Genomic DNA, 20337 nt, shown 5'->3' with positions numbered 1-20337 from the left:
TGTCCAAAAAGGTTGATCAGTCATTTTCTCTCTTCAGCAATCAACTTAAGTGGTAGGTCCACTAATGATGGATATATATATCTTTACATGGATTGCTACCACTCTAGCAATTATGAAATCCTACTATATGTTAAGTAATTCACAGCACTATTTTTTTCCCCAAAATTGCTATATACAACCAGAGAGCCGTAGTCTTGTGGAATATGGGATGCTCTAATGGCTGTTTCTCACTTGTGTATATTTGGAATTTGGAAACATAATGCAGACAAAAAATGTAAGTACCATTGAAAGAGACTGTCAGCTAGTCAAGCTGCTAGAAATCTCTGGTCCTAATTAATTCCCTGCAGAAGAAGACTTGGAAGGGGTAGCATAAAGCAATGCTAAAATAGCATTCCTGGTAACTCAGGTAAAACACCTAACTGGTAGCTATATCTTTCTTCAAGAACTGAAATTCAAGTTCATATCCCCTCTCTCTAAATCAACTGCCATTAAAATATAAGTTCCTGATGATTAGCCTAATAATAGGTTATTGGATTTTTGAACAACAATACAAGGTTATGGACTTCGATCCTCTTTAATTGTGAAAATTCCAAGGGCTTAGATGCCCATACCTGACGGGTGTTTTTGAATGCCTTGAATACCATTACAGACAATTGGATAAGTCATTGCTACTTTTTATCATTATGATCAAGATTACTGTTAAGCAGAGACAACTAAATTAATGTGCATCTTCCACTTGAATCTCATATCTTCACTAAGCAATCAGATTAGGCTGCTGTCGAAACGCCAAAGGGGCACTCAAATGAGAGCAGCCAACCACTGATTCGATTGATGGTGGAATAATGTTTGAACTCCACAAGTTAAAAGTGCAGGTTATGATTGATTCTACTGACCCAACAATAAAAAACAATAAGAAGAAAACTTGCATTGGAGACGAATTAGAGGGGTGCCGTTTGTTGTTCGCATAATTAACAGTATTAATCAAGCCTCTCCCAAAAGTTTTCGAGCTTCATTTGTGGTGTAGAGTAATGGCCTGATAAAATACTCGTTGCGACCACACGATTGGAAGCTTCGGAGTAATGAACTCCGTCCCAGACTATAGATCGTGATACATTGTTGCAGATGCTGGAACCAGGCTGGCCGCACGTTGCTTTTTGATCGTAATTATTTGGAGGTCCCCCATAGCCACAACAAGCCATAAATGGATACTCAAAACCTACATGATTATTTAACATAAAAATGAAACCACCATGGAAAAAAGGTGAAAGAAGAAAGTCTAGTTCCATTGGCATCATTTATAAAGAAAGCTCAAGCTTACCATATTTTTTATACTTCGTGAAGATATTGTACTTTATGGTGTATACATCTATGTAGACAATGGTTGCATCCTTTAAAACAGTTCTCATTTCTTTACAGATATTGCGCAGGCCTTTATTGAAGGCTTTTGCAAGATCATTATGGACGCGGAAGCATCCAATTCGATCGAGATCCTTGTTAGTATGAGAATGTAATGCAAGTTCTTTTGGAGCACATCCCAATGGACCGGTGTTGTGTATCCAAAATTTTCTGCCACCATATGAATATATGTTCTGCAGATGCAAACAGAGGGTTCTATTGGTACAGACAGAACCGGTAATCTGACACTTAACCCAAAATTAGTTTGAGGTAATTCAATTGATGAAATGAGATGGACTCACTTGAATGGCTAATTTGATTTCTGCGAGAAAAGAAGGGATTTGTTCTGCGACTGGTTCGTATGTCAAGTTTGATGCATACAATGCCATTAACAAATCATTCTGTCCAATGTCAATCGTGTATAGTGCATCGCGAAACCCCTTTTCATCTATGAAATCTCCTAAACCTGAGTAAGATGTTTTTTAAGCAACAGAGATGAGTTTCGAGACAAAATTTATTGATCTAATCTGACATAAATTAACTTACCTGTTGTTTGGAGTTCAAGTGATCTATTTTTGAAACGAATGAATTGGCGAACTTGAACATCCAGAGCAAAAGGGACAAACTGTGGCAGAGTCATTGCCCCACTTACAGCAAAGTTCACTCCACTAGTGAAGTTCGGTGCCAATGAGTCTAAATATGGGCTTAGATAACTCAAGTTCAAGTGTTCACCTAACAGAGAAAGCAAAAATTTGAATACAGAATGGCTAAAATGCATGCAACAGAGAGGAGAGAATAAATCCCAAGTTTTCATCTTTCTCCGCTGACTTTATCACCAGTTTTACTTTCATTGTTTCTTCTGTTTATCATTATTGCAGAAGATGGAAGATATAAGCTAACATCTGTTGGAGCTAGCCCTAAACTTTAAAGTTTAACCAGTACTTGGAAAATATGGTATAAAGTCGGTTGAGACTTGGGAGAGATTGACTTACAGAAGAAGTCAATAATAAGACGTCCATCCCCTAGCCGTCCAGTGCCTCTATGGAAAAATGTGATGCCGTGAGGAAGCCCAATCGGAAGTCCAGTTCCGGCGAGCACTCCTCCAGTATCAGAATTCGAATCACCAAAATTAAAAATACGTCGTATACCTGCAGGGCTGGACTCTGAAATATCTGTCATAGCAAGGAAAATCCAAATCCAGAGATGCAATATCACGTGTTTAGAAAATCCTACATTATCCATTTCCTCGCTTCTCTCTACTTTTTTTTTTGTTTGTTTTTGTTTTAACTCACCAAGATTGATTCAACAAGTCATTCTGTCAATATATGGTCCTCTTACGATACATCGAATAGACTAGTTAATCAATTTGCTGGCATTGACTTTCTGTCTGATTTGTTTAATTCAATCCATCAGTTCAAAAAGTCAAAATAATTTGCAACTTGCACCACTTGGAAGACGAAGTCTGAAGTTCACGTCAAATGGAAATAGTTTAAGTAAAAATATTTCCTTCCAAACAGTTCCCCATGTGATTTTTGAGTATACATTACTGATTCCACTGTGAGATAAGAATTCACATGGAAATAATTAATAAACTACTCTGTGTTTTATCACCGCATGACCAAACCAGGTGTACCGTTCCGTAACGTATCTTAATTCTCTCTGCATTTAACACTAAATTTCTTGCTTTCCTTTTGTAGGTAGAGAATTCACATTTTGTTACAGAAGAAGTTAAAATTAACTCGCGGACTGGAGTAATTAGTAGAGAGAATTTTGGAAGCGAAAACGGCATTGGCAGCTTCTGTGTAGTGAACTCCATCCCAGCTTATGAACTGAGATCCTTCATTGCAAACAGTGTGGCCAGTCCGGCCACAATTGATATTGGTATTGTAGTTGTACGGTGGCCCCCCATTGCCACAACACGCCATTAATGGATTTTGAAAGCCTTTAAGGTAAAACAGATCATCAACGTAAGACATGCCCTTAAGCTTATGACAAAAGAACAGGAGACAGAACTGAGAACTGAGACCATACCGTAATTAGGGGCATTGGCAATGAGATCATACTTGATGGAATATAGGTCGACATAGACAATGGTGGCATTTGTCAGTTGAGGTCTCAGTTGTTCACATAAAGCCCGCAATTGTGCATTAAATGCTTTTGCAGCATTGTTGAGAGGATGGAGGCAGCCATGCTCATCAAGTTCACTGGCATTTTGGCCATGCAGAGCAAGTTTTTGGGGGGCACATCCGAGTGGTCCCGTGTTGTGTACCCAGAAATTTTTCCCACCACTTTGATATATATTCTGTATTTAAGATTGAAGAAAACAATAAACATCTTAGACACATGAAACATGACATTGGGTTTTCATTATTTAAATAGAATTGGGATTTGCATCCTCTTTTATTCCTGAAAAATCCCATATATATAGTTTCTATATAGTGTAGGATATTTCAACTAAACTGATGGGTGTAAGGACTAACCCAAATAGCATATTTGATTTCAGTGATGAAAGAAGGAATTTTATCAATGACTTGTGCGTAGGTAAGGTAATCAAAGGATCCAGCTAGATCATTCTGTCCAATATCAATTGTATAAAGTGCATTTTGGAAGTCCCCATCACCAACCAAATCTTTGTAGCCTGAGTTGAGGGGTGAAGTTGAATATCAGTATCATTCTTGGCTGAATTATCTAATAAATAGTCATCAAAATAAGTTTTTCTTCGATCATGTGAATGCTAACATACCTTTAGACATGAGTGCTGGGGAGCGAGCGCGAAAGCGAAGGAACTGAGAAACTTGGACGTCCAAACTAAAAGGGACAAACCTAGGCAGAGTGGCTGAACCACTAATTGCAAAATTGGCTCCGTTGCTAAAATTGGGCCCCAAAGAATCCAGATAAGGAGTCAAATAACTAGTATTCAAGCTTTCACCTGCAACACAATTTCTGGGTATGTTACTGGCTTGGCCTTTGTTTCCAACAATTATCCAGCCTACTTCAAAAAATAAATAATGTTGGGTTAGCTAGAAAAGATGAAAACTAAATTGCCTCGCAACCGGAAGAACTAAATCTTGGGCCGGCTGTTCTATTTGGTAGTCTAATTCGGAGATAACTAGCCCATTCCTCTTGATTCAAAATGTGGGCTTATCAGCTCTAACAGTTGAATCAGGTTGGGCTCCCCACTGCTTCTGTTTGAAAAGTCTGATCCAGCTAAATTAAAAGGGTCCATACTTTAATGCTCACAAATGTCCGAGGCACCGACTAGCGTTGTGGTGGCACTGTGCCCTTCCTGGCGAAATTGCTCGAGGCAGGAAGATAGCCAATCCAGGGTTAATATATAAAAGTAATATACATATGACATATATATACATTGAAAACTACCAAGTTTTTCTTGGAAAGGCGCCGATGACAAGTTTGTCTATATCTGAAAAATAGCTATGTATGACAATTGCAGTTTATTTGCATAATAAAAATCATAACTATTCATCTTCAAACTTGCTACAATGATCATCATTATCTACAATAGTTACATTAAACTAGCTATAACAATTTTGTATGCCATTCATGCATTTTATCTCACGAGTTCCCATACATCTCTAAGGAATAAAATTAAGGATTTCATGTTGAACAAGTATGGTGACAAAGGGATACGTGAAACTGCTGAACTTACGGAGGAAATCTATCATCAATCGTCCATCGGAAAGACGACCTGCTGGTTGATGGAAATACGTACGCCCATTCGGAGGTGCAAAGTTGAGTCCTAGACCATCTGCAAAGCCGCCGGTGTCCGAATTAGAGTCGCCGAAGTTGAAGATGATGGGAGTTTTGGTGCACTGGCAATGGACTGGGAGGGGGAGCAGGGGGAGAGTACAAAAAATCACATGAAGTGTGAATAATGGATACATAAGAGAGCATCCTTGCTTCGGTGCCCCCATCTATGTACTGTACTGGTTGGTTTGCTTTGACTAGAATCACAAATGGTTATATTTATACACATTAAAGGTATGGGGTACACTACAGCTAGCTAGAGGAGATTGAATTTCCATTCACCAGGCAGTTTTTGTATAGGTAAAGAAATTATGAAATCATTGTCTTTTCCAAACAGATGAGGACTGATGCTTTCAGGAAATTACTTATGTTAAAAAATATAAAGTACAAAAAACCAACAAAAGAAAAAGGCGTCAAATAGACCAAAGACCATGCATTTATTGGATGAAACCTATTATTTGAAGAAAATGTATTATTTATGGGCCTAGGAAATTTAATGTGATGAATTTCTGGCCATAAACCAGAGAAGTCATGGTACTTTGCACTAGCATATACGGCTGCTGATGCATGGCTTACAACTAGCAAGTGGGATTAGTCATTTCCATTACAGAGTCCATGGCACTAATTTTCTTTTGTTTCCGACAGAAGCTTGATGGTTGAATTGACAGAACCAAATGCGGAGTGTTAGGTAAAAAAACCTTAAAAAAAAAAAGTCTGAATCAACTGCTAACCCTGATGCAAAACACGCATAAGCAATGTCAAGACAACTGCTAAATAATAAAGATGATTCATGAGTTTTTGATTTACATTCAATTTCCGTTTCCCAATGTTTAATAATACAAAGTCCGTGATAAATCTTTTGCCCGCGGAATAATGATGACTTGCAAGAGCTTGCTAGCTGCTTTGAGTTAAAAGTTCAGACCGATTTACCATTACCTGCTGAAACTGAAGTTGATTCATATCTTCACGTGTTTACTGTTCAGTGAATGTTTTACAAGGGTTTATCTGTCGGCAACACAATTTTTGGTTTTATGTGATTTTATGCAATGATGGGGTGTTGAAGACCATTTTAGTTGGGCTGCATATTTCTTGGATAGGACCTTCCTGTAACCATTTTTGACATGTTGAGAGCTGCTATTGGACGTTTTTTCACTCAGAATACAGATTCCAGCATGTTCTGCCCTGCTCAAGATGAGTTTGTTGACTCACAAATCACAATATTCATCAAATTCAATTGACTTTAACCTCTGCCCCGCTAGCCTGCTTGCACAGGCATGCTTCAAAAGGAGACACGTGGCAAATAGAGATTGAGCCCCAGTGCAGCCGATATAAACTAATCATGGTTAACAAAACAGACACACCTTTGCTATTATTAGGAGTTCAAGTATAACAATGGCAGAACATTGTATAATCATTTTCAATGCAACATGATCTCTACATGCTCAAGTAAGTGATAAAGTGGAGCAGTTAATTCAGTAAACTACAACTGAATTGGCCATCTGATACAGATAGCTTCTCAGCTTTTGTAACTGCATCTAACGGAAGAGGAGCAAAGCTTCGAGATGGGCCATAGAAGTGTGGGAAGCTGTTGGAACCATCTACAACCTCATATATCAATCCATCTCCAAGCTGCAGAAGATGCACATGTCAAAAGGAGCTCTTACACATCATGACTTTGAGCTAGCAGGGAATGACTAATAAACACAACTTAACAAGTGAAATGTTAGTATATCATTATTCCACTCAATTCAAGGATAGAGAAATGATTGTCCTTTTCAACTCTGAATTAACCATATCCAATTCAGCCTTCTTTTCTTTTAATTGGCAACTTTAGGATGCAAAACTCATAAATCTCCAAAGAATTGGATTGAGAAATAAATTACAGAGAAGACCACATATAGTGGCAAATCAAGACACTGACTATCAGCCTAACTGTATTTTCTGAGATGATAAGAGAATGGCAAGAAGGTTTGCAACCTATTCTCCTCCCACCCACCCCCTCTGCGGCAATTAAACAAAAAATATTTCACCCTCTTACCTGCTTCTCTTAGCACCATTTATAATAGAAGCTATAAAGCTTGAATTGCTTTGCTGCTTTTTTTTTTTTAACTCGGACACAATTGAGCAAAATCTAAAGAGAGTAATACATTGTACAAGTCTTTCCCCCTTATTCTATATCTTTTCCATCTTAAGCAACACAGAAGAACCAATAATCTTAAATTGCTAAGATTTCATCAACTAAGATATTGTTGCAAAAGATTTGATGACATTTGACATGTTTTAAGCAAAAACAAATATCTCGTATCATTTCCAGCTATGAAGATTAGAGTTTAAACGAACCTAGTACTCTTGCTGCCTTGATAACTATAATTGCAAAAGCATTTTTACATTTCTAATTAAGACCCAACATCAAGACATGCATGTTCCATAAATTACTGGCAAGTTCCCATTAGTTTTATTATTTGTGTTCCTTTCAACTTGATTTCTAACATTAACTAGCAAAGACGAGAGTAAGATATGAAGGATTTCATTGGCAAATATGATGTGCTTTTTTTTTTTTTACCTTCTTTGCATCAATCTGAAGAAGGTACAAATCCACCTTGACGTTAGAGAAAAAATTCTGCAATGTCGGCTTTACCTGCAATAATTACTAATAATATAGGAAAAACATGATCCAATTACATGTATTGAAATATCAGAATTTGAAGCCCAACAAAAAGTAGGGGCTGGAGAGAGACCTGATGAAGCGAGCTGAGGTGAATGAAACCAGAGGACTTGTCAAGGTCTCCGCCAAAAACAGATTCATTCTTTTGCAATGCTTCCCATTCCCCAGCCGTGCTAATCCTGTACACGAATTCTTCCCCTTTACTTGCAGCCATTCTTACTAACCCTTACGCTGCTGCAGCAGCAATAGCCAGCCAGATGGTTTGGCTCTAATCAAAGCAGACCTAGCAGGGCTAGGCTTGATAGTATTTGTATGGACGCGTTAGTCCAGCTTTCCTTCAATGGGCTTCTTTTCCGTAGCCCATCTACATAAAGTGCTTTCCAAGGCTTCAACATCAAGCGTTTACTCAAAAGCCTAAGCTGACAGCATTGCGTTAATTACGAGGTTCTGCTGCACGGTGCCCAAAAGCCACCTTTCTTCTTTTTTCTGTTCTTCAACGGCCAAACATGGCTGCTATAGCAAAAGCAAACTCGCTTACTCCTCTTCATTCTCCTTCTCATCGCAACGACTATCCTCTCATTTATAGTTCTGTACTTCCCAGCTTTAGAGATTCTCGTTTATCTAAGCTTAATGTCACCCTGAAACACCCGAGAAACGCTTCAATTCTTCCTGTAATCAGAGCCCAAAGTTCTCCTGGTATGAATGGATAGCTTAGCAAGCTGAAATATACCTTTATGTTTATTTACTTCTACTGTAATTTTTTTCCTACAGCGGAGTATCAAATGCATCACGGATGCCTCCAATTTACTGAGTTTTGTATTTTCATTGCTGGTAGATTATACCCCCGATTCAAAATTTTATAAAGTGGAAGCCATTATCAGGTGTTGTTCATTATATTCTTTTTCTTTTCTCTTTTGAGAACGTGCGGCTTAATCAGTTTGTCAGTTTAGTTTATCTAATTTTATTCTGCTTTCTTTTGCTTATGCTGAATTTTTGAACGGAATAGGCCCTGGCGAATCCAGCAGGTTTCGTCGGTAAGAGCTCCTAGACTTCACAACTGATGTATGCATAGTAATTTATAACTAGATTTCGGTTTGTGTTACTGTACTGTCAGTATATAGTACTAAAATGTCGTAACAATGTATGTAGCAAATGTTACTTAAAATTTGCGCCTTTGGTCTCTCTCTAGTATACTAGTACTAATTTCGAGCATTACTTTCTCTATTCCTTGTTCAAGTATACCATCAATAGAAAAGATTGTTACGATTGTGAAGAATTCTTCCAATACTCTCGAAGTAAAGGCAATGCCTTGGCAGAAGAGTACCCATGTATTAATGGCAAGGGAATAGTTCATACTGCAGAGATTGGATTGTGTGTTAGCATAAGCTGGGGGAGTGGTTCAATCAGAATTGGGGAAGTTTTGGACCGCAAGGTGATAAAGCCATATTATCACAAAAAAATGCATTGCTACTTACTCGTGTTTGATATTCCTTCTCATGACTTCAAGAATAGTCACATGAAGTTCAAGCCTACATTGTCACTGTTTCAAAAGATTAGTTGATTAGACTTACTGTGTTATAAAAGTGTAAATGCATTTTGGTTGATATTGAAGAGCCCAGATTGTTTGGCCTAACCAAGGCTTCTTCATCAAACAATTATGCTTGTCGTAGTCTTGAAGTTTTAAGCCTGTGTTTATTTTTGTTTCAAGCCCCTTCGTGTTACTCAGGAGATGGGCAAACACCCTTGTTGGATCTAATTTTTGGTTTCTTTTCTGAAAACAAAGGCTCTTCTGAAAATGGGTATTCGTGGTGTTACGGTTTCTGATGTTCGAGGCTTTGGTGCTCAGGGGGGTTCAACAGAGAGACATGGTGGTAAGCTTTTGTCGTATTCATGGAGTTGAAAGTTTTACGTCTTTCTTCTTTATTTTGATTTATATACTTAAATTTATATCTATCTGATGGCAATGATATTTAGCAATTCAGCAGATTATAGTTGATGTATCTTATTCAATTTCTCCACTCTTTCATAGCCAGACTTCAGTTTGCTGATACTCTCCTTTTTGACTATTTTCTTCATCTTTATTGTTCTGCAGGCTCTGAATTTTCTGAAGATAAGTTTGTTTCTAAGGTCAAGATGGAGATTGTGGTGAGCAAGGACCAGGTATATACATATAAAATCCGAAGAGTCATTTCTTCTAAATATGAATTATTTGGTGGTACATTTGTGCTCATTTCACTTTCATTTCTAAATGCTTATCCTGTGAAAGGTGGAAGCCGTAATAGATAAGATAATTGAGGAAGCAAGAACTGGAGAGATTGGTGATGGCAAGATTTTTTGTAAGGATTTAAACCCTTTCTCCTCAGTTTCTTAAAATGAAATCCTTTAATTTCCTTTTTGCGGAATTTTATGGCTCTGAACTATCAGGTTAAGTACAAAACCTGTTTCTGGTTGTGGGAGGGGGGGCAGGTTGAGTTATTGGTATTGCCTTTGGAGTTTTATCCCATATACAACATGAGGGGATTACCTAATGTATTTTGATCCAACTATTCATTGAGAGGAAGCTGGTTTAGTTGCCAACTCAAACATGACTTTACGCTACCACATTTGGGTAGCATGTAAAGTTCATTGATTAAATCAATTTACTAATTTTCCAAAAAAAAAAATAGAGTACAAAAGCTGTTTAATGAAAACTTTAACTGACTAAGTTTTGTTTGGAACTTTCTAGTCTTTTTCTTTCATGAACAGAAGGTAGTTTTATCACCACAGATATGTGGGAAGACATTTGGTGTGATGGGGAATATGGGATCAAATTCTCCATGTTTGTGCGGACATTTGACAAAATGGGAATATTGATCAAATTCTGCATGTCCAAGTCTAATTGTCAGAAGCACGGACAGCTGTATCATGACAACTACCATTAATTGAACAATGTTTGCTACATAACCTCACTGACTACAGTGTTTTAAAATGGTCTCTTGCTCTTTTTTGCTTCCTGTGTTGTAGCCACATATGCAAGAGTGAGATTGTTACTTGGAGTCCAGAATGATCTGATTTTCATGCTTATAAATGAAGAATTTAACCTGTTTATGTTGATTAATACTACTTATTAAACTTATGATCAAACTCCTGATGATGTTCACTGGTGCTACAGTGGTCCCTGTCTCGGATGTTATAAGAGTTCGCACAGGTAACTTTCTTGTAACCATTTGAGATTACAGCAACTGATCATTTCTTTGCTTTAGGAAAACCACAGCCTCTAAGGGTGCCTTAAACAACTGTATATGCACAACTTTCAGGTGAGCGTGGAGAGAAAGCCGAGAGAATGACAGGAGGACGTGCTGATATGTCAGCCACTGCATTGAGCTAAGTTGCAATATCAGTGCTGCTGATTAGCATCAAGACCTTTGTTGCAGATCCTGCTTTAATCACAGTGGCTGCTGCCTGTAGCAGACATTTAAGCTTATGACACTGCCATTGTTCTATGTAATATCAGATGATGAATAAAATTAATTAAGGGGAAATACCAGTTAAGTAGTTTTCCATGTTATCGCAAATCCAATAATAAAAAGAATTGAATAATCGAGACGATTATGCTTTTTCAGATTTGGACAGCTTTAGTGGAACATTCCTTGTGCTTAAAAGGGAGAGGGTGGAGAAATCCATATGGAAGAAAACAAACAATTCTTTGATGGTGTCTGCTGTGGAAACTTTGCAGCCCAAAGGGGATAGGGAGTCCATTCTTTGGGATTAGAAAATTTATATGTTTTTGCAACTGTTAAAAGGTGTGCATTGATGGTCTCTTTTGCTAGGCTGCCTTATTTTATGCCAACATCAACATGTTCTTTCTGTACCATCCTGTCCAGCCCCTGGTTCCATGCTTTTGGTGTCATTGGATCATGAACCTTCTTTTGGGTAAAAAAATTCAAGGCTGTGGCTAGAGTTGTGGACCATTACATGGAGAATAGCTGCGGGTTCACTAATTAGAACGCCTCTCAGTATTCCTAATGGGAGGGAATAGGATAGGGAGGGCAATATAGATCTTGGTCTCCCCATTTCCTAAAACTATTAAAGCCATAGAGTAAAATATTATTTACTACATAATTATTAAATATTCGAAATTACCATTAAGGGCAATATGAGATACGCGCTAGATTTACAAGAAAGGTAAAAATTGAAGACCAAAATAAGTAAATAAATTTTATTGAAAAAAACTTATTTTTATTCAATTATTTTAAAACTCACTATCTCCGCAAGGGAAACCGACCTCCCATTTACCAAACAGACTAGGAACGACAACGCGTTCAAATCAAGCGTCGTCATAACGGCGTCGTAGAGGACAATGCTAACTAACTGCCAAAGTTTTCTGAAAAATCAAAAAGAGCAGACGGTGTTCCGTCAACCTAAGATCCTGTTTGGATCTATAAATACCCAATCTCCAAATCTGCGCAAAACATTGAAGGACAGCTCCTCTGATTTCGAGAGGGGGAGATCTTCGCTTCTCTGCTTCGTTCGATTACGCGTAATAACCGCTCGCATTTCTCTCAGGCAAGTCTCTCTCTTTCGTCTCAAAACCAACAAGATTTTCTCATTTCTCACTTTATTTTGCTCTACTTTAGCCGATCTCTCCCGATCTGCCTTTTCCTTTTTCAATGTTCTTCAAAATTTCACGTCAGTTTTGCTTCTAAATTGTTTTAAATCTCTTGAATTTTCAATTCCTTGCTTAGTTTCATCTGATCTGAGTCTTGGAAGCGTCGTAAGTTCGTTAAATTGCTCCGATCTACATTTTTCGAATTGAAATTATATCGTAATAGATTGGATTCAGATTTTTATGTGTTGATCTGGATCAATTCGGGCCTGGTTGGTTGCCGATCGTTCCTCAAACGATCTTATGTGTTTTTGGAATTCTAGCCGTTGGATCTGCTCTGATCTTGAATATGCTATATTTATTTTGATTTCAAATTAAATCGATGATTTTGGTGTTTTTGGCAGACGTGAAAAATGGGGCTGTCTTTCACAAAGCTATTCAGCCGTCTTTTCGCCAAGAAGGAGATGCGTATACTGATGGTTGGGCTTGATGCTGCTGGTAAAACCACCATTCTTTACAAGCTTAAGTTGGGAGAGATTGTCACTACCATTCCCACCATTGGTAAGTCCTTTTTGCCTTATGAATTTTAACATTTCTTATTCAAATGAATTTTAACATTTGTCATTCAAATGAATTTTGTGCCAAAGCAGGATATTTCTAATTATGATATATATCCTTGTAGGTTTCAATGTTGAGACCGTGGAATACAAGAACATCAGCTTTACTGTTTGGGATGTTGGTGGCCAGGACAAGGTAACTAGGTTTAGTTTTAATTGTAAAGAGTGCATGAAATAAAAAATATAGGTGTCTTTCCTTATGTTATGTTTATTACCTTCTTCGCTATTGTTTCTGTTTCCCCTTGTGAAAAGGAGTGGTTATCAATTATCTGAAAATTTTATAATTATCCAAAAAAAGGAAAAGGAGTGGTTATAAATGGCATTTGTGTTTGTCTTATATAATCTATCAGCAATAAGCATCTTGATAACCTGAATATATGTAGTCCTTTGAAGACAAGTCCTCAATACGCCTGATAGGTATATGCGAAGGTTAGCAGTTAAAATTGGACCTTATGTTTTGAGTATATCTTAGATCTAGTTAGATCTGTTCGAACAATGAAAAAGTATTCATAGGTTTTTGTTTACCTTAATTATTCCACTAGCTGATTTGCTTTGATTTTCTCTGAATAGATCCGACCATTGTGGAGACATTACTTCCAAAACACACAAGGACTTATTTTTGTGGTTGATAGCAATGATCGTGATCGTGTGGTTGAAGCTAGAGATGAGTTGCACAGGATGTTGAATGAGGTACTTGAGCATAAATTTTCTTATTGCTGGTCCTGTGATTCTAATGAACATGACTGTGGAATTATGAAAAGTTGCACTCTGGAGGGGGTTTCTTGCTGAAATTTACCGAATTATTTAATTTGCATTGCAAGGATGAGTTGAGGGATGCTGTGCTGCTAGTATTTGCCAACAAGCAAGATCTTCCAAATGCTATGAATGCTGCTGAGATTACTGACAAGCTTGGCCTTCATTCTCTCCGCCAGCGCCACTGGTAAGATGAATCTTTCTCTTTCTCTCTGTGTGTGCATATCCAAGTATCTTATCCTCTCTGTTTGTGGATATCTATGACACTTTGTATATTATGTATTTTGCAGGTATATCCAGAGCACATGTGCCACTTCCGGTGAAGGGCTGTATGAGGGACTGGACTGGCTCTCAAACAACATTGCAAACAAGGTAAGCTCATGCATATGACTTCGATAATAATAATTAAACCTGAAGTAGCAAATTGTAAGCTTTTGAATTTCTTCAGTTTCTCCTTCCTTTTATTTACTTATGCTGATATATGTATACAATTGCAGGCATAGATGGCATAAGAGAGTTGTCTCACTAATGCTGGCCCCTTATGGAGTTATGGATGTCTACCCGGTTTAAGTGTTTTGGTTTCTCATGTTTCTTTGTTTCTTGCAAACATTGCCATTTGTTACTTGTAGTTTAAGAATAATCGATAAATTTTCAGTTTCACTTATGGTATTATCTCGATAGCTGCAAAAGAAGAAAAAAAAAATTCCCCAAGTTTTGTGGCCCTTCTTTTCTTGGTGGAAATTAATGGTTAGCCCGTTCCTTTACTGTAATGTTAAATATTCAGTGTAAGTTTTTTCTTTACATCGTATTCTTGAATATGCTGGTTTGAGACCAAGCACTTGCAAATATCTGATTTATCAAAGACCTGATCAACTGATGAGTGTTTTAAAGACATTCTTTAAGATTACCATATTAGGTAATAGCTTTTTACCAGTGTATTGAATTTATTGTATTAATTGTTAATTTTTGCTTAATATAAGAATGTTACTATAAATCTTAAAAACGCTTTTAGGACACGTTTAGGTGATGAATGACACAAGTAGTGTGGACGAGCCTTTCAAGATGATGAATGGAGCAATTGGGAAGCCACAGAAAAGAACAAACAGGTCGCCTGCGTTGGCCCAAAACATGGTTCAGTGGTAATTTTACAGACATCACTCTCAAAGACTGATTCACAGAATGAATATCTTGAGCATCATTGAAAATGAACATGTGACACTGCAATTCTCCAATAACAGCTTACCTTCCAGGGATTAAAATTCCAGCTGAGCTATCACCGGTAGATAACAGTGAGATGAAGTCAAAATAAAAGTTGTAATTCCAGGCTGCCACACCTTGCTCGTGCTTCCAAATCTAGAGAATAGGAGGGTTAAGTTAAAATATAAATAAAATATCCCCAGTGTGAGCCCAGATCACTAATTAAGGTCTTTTACCAGCTTGCTAAAAGTTGCTGCAGTAAATGAACATCGCATAGAGAAATCACATTTGTTAAATTCAGAGGCAATCTGAGGCTAGTATGAGAAGGGAGAGGAATCAGACACCCCTACAGCTCCAAATTCTGTGAAAAATATGTAGAGGAAATGTTTCAAATGTCAGCTTCCTCACATCCAGTGAGACTATCAGTTCCATATGCTACTTGAGAATTCCATAGGAATGATAGGAACTGAGATCAACTTCCAGATGGAGAAGCAAGTAAGTATGTTGAAACAAAATACTATTCCGGCCATTGTGCAATAAGAAATGAGACCAACTCTGCTACCTCCAACAGAGTATCACAGCATACATAGGAGCAGGTAAAAGTATTAACCCCTCCGTTGTCTGACAGAGTTATTGACATCGCTGTAAAAACCAATTGAAAACCACTGGACTAGACCAAAACAAGTCAAATGTTCCAGGACCAATAGCCCCCACTTGGTGATGGATTGAAGAACCAACCCAAGAATACGAACATAAAATAAGTTTTCACATGATACTACCACCACAGTTGCCACACTAGTTAGTTTTTGCATGATGAACATTAAGTGAGTCTATATCTACTGTTTCTTTAAGGTTCTCCTCACCTCCAGGAAGCTGGATTGAAGACCCAAAAACGGCCATCTTCTCTTTCAAGTTCTTAACAGCCTCATGCTTGTTTGCCAATTCCATGAGCACCTTGATCCTCCTGAAAGAAACATTGCTAGGCTTATGGCGCTTCTCTATCATTTCCGAGAAACACTTTTCTGCTTCCACCAGCTTCCCCATATCACAAAGCAGATCAAACAACACATCAGATACCAAAACATAAGACCCAAAACCCTTCTCCACCATGTCATTCCACAACTGCAGCGCCATCCCCACCTTTTCATGCCTCCTAAACAACCTAATTAAAAACATACAAGATTGTGTGTTTGGCAGGCACCCAGAATCCATCATCCTCTGATACAAACTACATGAGCTTCTCAAATCATTTGACCAATAAAAGACCCTAAAGAACAGATTGTAAGTAGTTGCATTGGGACTCAAACCCTTTCCCACCATTTCATCCATCAAATTATAAGCATCACCAAGCCTCTTTGCTATACAAAAATTTCTAATGGCAGCATTATACGCGGCAACATCTGGGTAACATCCATGCTCCTTCATTTCCTTCAAAACATCTTTAGCTTTATCAGGCTGACCAACCAACCCCAATCCCCCAATAATACTCGTATAAGTTATCACATCAGGCCAAATTTCCTCATCTGTCATCCTTTCAACCACCCTATATGCTTTATCTATATCTCTATTCTTACAATACACATCAATTAAACAATTATATGAAACAACATCCGGTTTAACACCCAATCCCCTCATTTCATTGAAAAACCCTTCAGCTTCCTCCGAGGACTTCCACCCAGACAAAAGTATATTAAAAGTCTGCAAATTTGGCCGAAAATCATGCTTTAAACTATGATAAACATTCCTAGCATCCTTCATACATTTCTCTTGACACAATGTCCTTAACAAAGCATTAAAACAAGCTGTATCGAATTCAGAAACAAACTTCTTAAACCTCCTGAAACTATCTACAGTCTCTCTAACCGAACAAACCTTAGCAATTCTAGCTAAAACAACTTGCATTGTTCTTGGGGTTATCAAAGACTGATCCTTTCTCTTAATATCAATTAAAACCTCCCAAATTTGATAAAATTTACGGCTTCTACCCAAAATATAGAGCATAGTATCCAAAGAAAAAGCAGTATGATAAAACCCTTTCCTTTTTCCAGTATATTTAAAGAACTCAAAAGCTAGTAAAGGATTTCCATGGCTAAACCGGACCCTTTTTAGTACTTTATCGATTAAACCATTTGAGAGAAAAATCCCAGTTGATTTTAACGACTGGGTCAAGTTTTTTGAAGAAGTCGAGCTAGCTATGATGCGGTAGACGATGTCAACGTCGTCGCTTGAGGGAGGATTGGAATCAGAGCAAATGAACTTGAAGGGAAGGAATGAGAATGATGAAACGTACCTTGAAGGGGATTGGTGAGACAGAGAGGGACGAATTATCATTGCTTATTTTGCGATATCTGGTTAATAGATAGTTATGGAGCTTCTTTTCTTTCTTTTTTTTTTTGTTGTTCTTTTTGTTGCTGTGATTTTGCTTTTGGATTTTGCAGAGTGAGGGAAAGGATTGGAAACGAGGGAGCTCCTGCCTTTCGCTATTGGCAAGGCTGATGCAGTAAAGCACAATTATTGTTAAGCGACAACGTTTCAAGTATCATTCAAACGGCTGCGTTTTGATCTTTTAGGTTGCACTATGCACACCCCATGACCTAATAATGAAAATTGACTTATTTCATTGATAATGTTAACATTATAGTCTACGTTCTCTGGGATTTTTTTTAAATTAAAAAATTATTAGATTACAATAGGAATATAGGATTATGATACAGTTTTAATTCTCATATAGAATATTTAGAATCTTTTATATATTTTTTATTATTATTTTTCTTTATGTTATAATTTGAATATTTTTTTTTGTCAATGAATCAAACTCTTTCTAATTAGTATAGATGCCTAGCTCAGTCGATTTTATTATCAAGGAATTCTTCTTTTCCTTTACTTGAAGAATAATAGAAAAGGTATTGCCTTATTCTAACCAATTTTAACCATTAAAACTCCAAGTGCATATTTATGAAGGAGACATTGTTTGGATATTCATTGGATTATATCAGCAATTACAATCAAAACAAATCTTCCCTCTATTTTACCTACATGATACATTTTTATACAAAGAGGAAAATGTAATGGGAAGTATATATATATTTATAGTAATTTTCTTTTATCAAGTACAATTTGAGACAAAGGAGATTAAATTCAACTCTTTTGTATCTATCATCAGATAAATACAAATATTTGATGATAGTTACAATTTAATTATTCTTGTTACTCAAGTTACATACAAGGTATAAAGAGATATGAATATAATTACCTTCTTTCCCCTTTATCTAATTCATTCCCATGTCAAATTGGCATTTCTTTATTCTTACTTCTGTTTCATGAGTCGACTGTTGATTATCAAAATGATTTCCAACAACTTGATAACATTGGTATCGTCCTCGGCTATCGACGATGTAGCTATTGGATCATTCCTTCTATAAATATTGATGACAATCGATAACTGTGTTAGTTCCATCCTTAACAAAGTTAAAGGTGTCCCAATATGCATTTTTAGACATAGAACTAAATGCACCCTGGAACTTTTCCAGTGAAGTTTTGTAATCAGTTTGGCAAACCCCTAACGTCGATCGCCATTGAATTTGACGGACAGCCTGTGAAATAGCGATCAAGGCGAGGCCATGCAAGTTAGCTGTAATTGCACGAGTGTGGCTTTTGATAGTTGAAGTGTAAATTTTGCTTGATAGATTAATTCGTCTTGTTTATTTTGAAAAATTAGATATTGATCTTGTTTATATTGAGAAAGACATTGATACTTTTTTAATATAAAGTCAATAATTGATGAATTAGAATTTAGACAATTTTCTTAAAACATTATTGTAAATTTTTCTTTTCTCATTCTTTTTCATTTACATGTTGTATAAAATTATTATCTATTATGAATTATGAATTCTTTTATCGTTAATTAAACTCAACATATTAATTTTAAAAATGTTTAACTCTTATTTCTCTTCGTCTTTAACCCTAACTCTATCCTTGATGACTAAAATTTCAGCCATACTTCATCAACACACCCTATCGCTCCAAAGAACATATTCTTAACGAATCCTTCCCATTTCTAAGCATTCCTCCTATACCAACCTAACTCAGGAACTTACTAGCAACTTCATCCCCACTATCTAATCTACAATCATGCTTGAGGCCGGCCCTTGGGTGAAGCCACTCAAGCAACGGCTTTAGGCCTCCAATTTGGAGAGGTCTCAAATTTAGGAAAGTTTTATAATTTTATAATAATTAATTATATTAAAAAATAAAATACTTAATAATTAATGAAATTATTTATTCTTCCACTTTTTTAATTATGTACTTAATAAATTTTAATTTTCTATCATTTTTTAATTTTTAGAATGTCATTAATTCTCAACTATATTCTCTAATTTTCAATCAATTAATGGTCATATGTATTTAATCATCTCCAACATATTTTTTTTTCACTTATTTCTCCCATTTCCAATTAACGTATTTAATAATTTCTAACCGCTATTTTTTTCCTAAATAAAACCAATTTTTTTTCAATGTATAATATCTACTTTTGAATTCTTCTTTTCTCATTTGCTCTTTCTTCTTTTAACTTTAATTTTTCTCTAAAGAATATACAAGAAATTTGTTATATTATTATCTTCATAAAACCATGAGCCTCATTTGCAGTTTGCAATAAGCATTCAACAATTACGGACTATTGTTTTAGTATTTATAGACTTTTTTACTTTAATTTAGAGTTTATATTATATTATTATATTGTCTTTATTTTATGTGATAATTGATTCATTTGAATTAGAAATTTTGATTGTTGATTTTATATTAGCCTTTTAAAAAATATAAGATAATTATAATAGCTAAATATTTTTGTACCTCATAATAAATATTTGAATATGTTAAATAAAAAATATGAATCTGGTTATTTAAAGCTTTAAAAAAAAAGAATTGAAGGTTTAATACAATTTAAAAAAAGAGCACTTGATAAATTTTTTACAAGTAATAAAAATAATGAATCAAAAATTATTAATGAATATCCCTTAAATGAACAAATTAATAATCTTGGAGAGTTAGATGATGATGAAATACTAGAATAAGAAGTTGATAAAGGGATTCAAAATGATCTTAAAAATCAAGATGAAAAGAATCAAGTTATTACTTTAGATGATTCCATTTTTAAAAGTATTTATGATCCAAGTCAAAGGACAAATATTGATACAAATTTAAGAAATTTATTAGTAGAAAAAGGTCCAATTAAAGTTAATGATTTAGATTTTCTTGAAGATGAATTTTCAAGACATTTTTCTGCTACATATTATATTCAAAAGTTGAAAAATGGGAAGACGCATGAAAGAAGGTGTATAGTTCATTCAAAAGACTTAGAC

The 20337-nt window shown here is 36.1% G+C and overlaps 6 protein-coding genes across 7 annotated transcripts; 2 read left to right on the top strand and 4 right to left on the bottom strand.

Moving 5' to 3' along the window:
* LOC18613763 (GDSL esterase/lipase At3g62280) lies at positions 794-2794 on the bottom strand. The gene is made up of 5 exons (XM_018120891.1): positions 2388-2794; positions 1942-2127; positions 1698-1861; positions 1319-1589; positions 794-1216 (listed from the first exon to the last, which is right to left on the bottom strand). Exons 1-5 carry the CDS (start codon positions 2635-2637, stop codon positions 978-980), a joined length of 1110 nt encoding a protein of 369 aa, XP_017976380.1. The 5' UTR covers positions 2638-2794; the 3' UTR covers positions 794-977.
* On the bottom strand, positions 2889-5375 carry LOC18613762 (GDSL esterase/lipase At1g09390). The gene is made up of 5 exons (XM_007051157.2): positions 5063-5375; positions 4139-4324; positions 3876-4033; positions 3427-3697; positions 2889-3337 (listed from the first exon to the last, which is right to left on the bottom strand). Exons 1-5 carry the CDS (start codon positions 5325-5327, stop codon positions 3102-3104), a joined length of 1116 nt encoding a protein of 371 aa, XP_007051219.2. The 5' UTR covers positions 5328-5375; the 3' UTR covers positions 2889-3101.
* LOC18613761 lies at positions 6504-8125 on the bottom strand. The gene is made up of 3 exons (XM_007051156.2): positions 7899-8125; positions 7724-7798; positions 6504-6789 (listed from the first exon to the last, which is right to left on the bottom strand). The coding sequence occupies exons 1-3, from the start codon at positions 8037-8039 to the stop codon at positions 6628-6630; spliced, it is 378 nt and encodes a 125-aa protein (XP_007051218.2). The 5' UTR covers positions 8040-8125; the 3' UTR covers positions 6504-6627.
* Positions 8215-11426, top strand: LOC18613760 (nitrogen regulatory protein P-II homolog). 2 transcript variants are annotated; one of them, XM_018114240.1, is made up of 9 exons: positions 8223-8521; positions 8661-8706; positions 8832-8859; positions 9063-9257; positions 9609-9696; positions 9918-9985; positions 10092-10161; positions 10977-11012; positions 11122-11426. In XM_018114240.1, the coding sequence occupies exons 1-9, from the start codon at positions 8332-8334 to the stop codon at positions 11190-11192; spliced, it is 792 nt and encodes a 263-aa protein (XP_017969729.1). In that variant the 5' UTR covers positions 8223-8331; the 3' UTR covers positions 11193-11426. The 2 variants fall into 2 exon arrangements, with proteins under 2 accessions (XP_007051217.2, XP_017969729.1); XM_007051155.2 differs by lacking the exon at positions 9063-9257 and having other exon boundaries at positions 8215-8521.
* Positions 12253-14654, top strand: LOC18613759 (ADP-ribosylation factor). The gene is made up of 7 exons (XM_007051154.2): positions 12253-12370; positions 12815-12971; positions 13093-13163; positions 13598-13717; positions 13849-13967; positions 14071-14152; positions 14278-14654. The coding sequence occupies exons 2-7, from the start codon at positions 12824-12826 to the stop codon at positions 14281-14283; spliced, it is 546 nt and encodes a 181-aa protein (XP_007051216.1). The 5' UTR covers positions 12253-12370; positions 12815-12823; the 3' UTR covers positions 14284-14654.
* On the bottom strand, positions 14872-17664 carry LOC18613758 (putative pentatricopeptide repeat-containing protein At1g02420). The gene is made up of 2 exons (XM_018128405.1): positions 15214-17664; positions 14872-15133 (listed from the first exon to the last, which is right to left on the bottom strand). The coding sequence occupies exon 1, from the start codon at positions 17306-17308 to the stop codon at positions 15773-15775; it is 1536 nt and encodes a 511-aa protein (XP_017983894.1). The 5' UTR covers positions 17309-17664; the 3' UTR covers positions 14872-15133; positions 15214-15772.

The sequence above is a fragment of the Theobroma cacao genome, chromosome 1, assembly GCF_000208745.1.
Source record: "Theobroma cacao cultivar B97-61/B2 chromosome 1, Criollo_cocoa_genome_V2, whole genome shotgun sequence".
NCBI classification, from domain to species: domain Eukaryota; kingdom Viridiplantae; phylum Streptophyta; class Magnoliopsida; order Malvales; family Malvaceae; genus Theobroma; species Theobroma cacao.
This window is presented reverse-complemented; position numbering and strand designations above follow the sequence as displayed.

Coding starts and splice junctions, on each gene's coding strand:
- LOC18613763 (XM_018120891.1), bottom strand. CDS start 2,637: ATGGATAATGTAGGATTTTCTAAACACGTGATATTGCATCTCTGGATT. Junction 1,862..1,941: donor ACTTGAACTCCAAACAACAG/GTAAGTTAATTT, acceptor CATCTTACTCAG/GTTTAGGAGATTTCATAGAT. Junction 1,590..1,697: donor AAATCAAATTAGCCATTCAA/GTGAGTCCATCT, acceptor TTGCATCTGCAG/AACATATATTCATATGGTGG.
- LOC18613762 (XM_007051157.2), bottom strand. CDS start 5,327: ATGGGGGCACCGAAGCAAGGATGCTCTCTTATGTATCCATTATTCACA. Junction 4,325..5,062: donor ATTGATGATAGATTTCCTCC/GTAAGTTCAGCA, acceptor ATTGTGTTGCAG/GTGAAAGCTTGAATACTAGT. Junction 4,034..4,138: donor CCCAGCACTCATGTCTAAAG/GTATGTTAGCAT, acceptor CCCTCAACTCAG/GCTACAAAGATTTGGTTGGT.
- LOC18613761 (XM_007051156.2), bottom strand. CDS start 8,039: ATGGCTGCAAGTAAAGGGGAAGAATTCGTGTACAGGATTAGCACGGCT. Junction 7,799..7,898: donor ACCTCAGCTCGCTTCATCAG/GTCTCTCTCCAG, acceptor TAATTATTGCAG/GTAAAGCCGACATTGCAGAA. Junction 6,790..7,723: donor TTCAGATTGATGCAAAGAAG/GTAAAAAAAAAA, acceptor CATCTTCTGCAG/CTTGGAGATGGATTGATATA.
- LOC18613760 (XM_018114240.1), top strand. CDS start 8,332: ATGGCTGCTATAGCAAAAGCAAACTCGCTTACTCCTCTTCATTCTCCT. Junction 8,707..8,831: donor AAAGTGGAAGCCATTATCAG/GTGTTGTTCATT, acceptor TGAACGGAATAG/GCCCTGGCGAATCCAGCAGG. Junction 10,162..10,976: donor TGGTGATGGCAAGATTTTTT/GTAAGGATTTAA, acceptor CTGGTGCTACAG/TGGTCCCTGTCTCGGATGTT.
- LOC18613759 (XM_007051154.2), top strand. CDS start 12,824: ATGGGGCTGTCTTTCACAAAGCTATTCAGCCGTCTTTTCGCCAAGAAG. Junction 13,164..13,597: donor ATGTTGGTGGCCAGGACAAG/GTAACTAGGTTT, acceptor TTCTCTGAATAG/ATCCGACCATTGTGGAGACA. Junction 13,718..13,848: donor TGCACAGGATGTTGAATGAG/GTACTTGAGCAT, acceptor TTGCATTGCAAG/GATGAGTTGAGGGATGCTGT.
- LOC18613758 (XM_018128405.1), bottom strand. CDS start 17,308: ATGATAATTCGTCCCTCTCTGTCTCACCAATCCCCTTCAAGGTACGTT.